At 33.3% G+C, this 1129-nt stretch overlaps 1 protein-coding gene across 1 annotated transcript in view; it reads right to left on the bottom strand.

Moving 5' to 3' along the window:
* Positions 1-252: 252 nt before the first annotated feature.
* LOC106471453 (putative sugar lactone lactonase YvrE) overlaps positions 253-1129 on the bottom strand; it is a gene marked incomplete at its 3' end in the record, with an annotated part of 8770 nt that continues 7893 nt past the window's right edge. Inside the window, exon 2 of the mRNA XM_013932057.2 lies at positions 253-465. Within this exon, the coding sequence (XP_013787511.2) occupies positions 253-465 (213 nt within the window). The remainder of the gene's footprint in view (positions 466-1129) is intronic.

Genomic DNA, 1129 nt, shown 5'->3' with positions numbered 1-1129 from the left:
AAGTTGATTTAAGTTTCTTTTTCAAAAACTTTTAAAAGCACAGAACTGGCACACAGTATTAATTAATTCAAAATAACAAGACCATATTTAATTTGAAAAACATTTACATTAATATAGATAAGATGAACCAATCTTATTTTTTTAATATAATAACAGATCATAGTATCCCATTAACTACTTTTCCAGCATTTTAGACTTTCGTATAAATAGAAAAAATAATATTATATTTGCCGGAATAACATTGTATGGTACAAAGTGTAAACTCCTCACCTGCCCAAAGTCTTCCAGTAGAGTCACACTTTCCATCATTGAAACGTGTACGTTTTTTAACCTCTTTGTCAACTTCAACCAGACTTTCTGTCTCCCCTGTGTCACATTGAAGTTTGCGTACTTCAGTTCCAGTTGTTACCACCAGATGGCGTGGATTAGAAGCATACGGCACGGCCAATGTCACAAATTCGTGATCTGTTTACATTACCATTAGTATGACAAACTCAATAAAATAGAGGTAAGGAATTAAATGTTAAAAATATTAGTCAATTCTTTTAACCTTATATTACTCTAAATTCACACTTTGTCATAACTTCAAACCACAATTCTACGTAGATTTGTTAATTGTAAGAAATAATTAGTGTATTTTATTTTGTCTTGCAGGAGCTGCGGCATAATTAATTTTGTTACATTGTTCGTTTGTTGGAGGATTCTTTTAAATCATTTAATGAAAACAATTAAACGTCCAGTCTACGTAACAATAACAAATTAGTTTTATTTCCTCCTTAAAGTTTCTTTATATGGTGGTATACTCTTAACTTGTTGTACGCCTATGTTTACAACCGCTCTATCTGCACTGCACTAACGTAAAAATAAACTTACTTGTACAAAGTGTTAGATATACAAGACTGTTTAGTGTAAGAGTTATTATTTAGAGATTTAATATTTAATGATTATTTAGTTTTCATAACAAGAGTGTTAAAAGTTAATTAAAACAAATTTCGAGGCCTGGCATGGCCAGGTGGTTAAGGCGCTCGACTCGCAATCTGAGGGTCGCGGGTTCGAATCCCCGTCACACCGAACACGCTCGCCCTTTCAGCCGTGGGGGCGTTATAATGTGACGGTCAATCCCACTATT

Source organism: Limulus polyphemus, unplaced genomic scaffold, assembly GCF_000517525.1.
Source record: "Limulus polyphemus unplaced genomic scaffold, Limulus_polyphemus-2.1.2 Scaffold4633, whole genome shotgun sequence".
NCBI classification, from domain to species: domain Eukaryota; kingdom Metazoa; phylum Arthropoda; class Merostomata; order Xiphosura; family Limulidae; genus Limulus; species Limulus polyphemus.
This window is presented reverse-complemented; position numbering and strand designations above follow the sequence as displayed.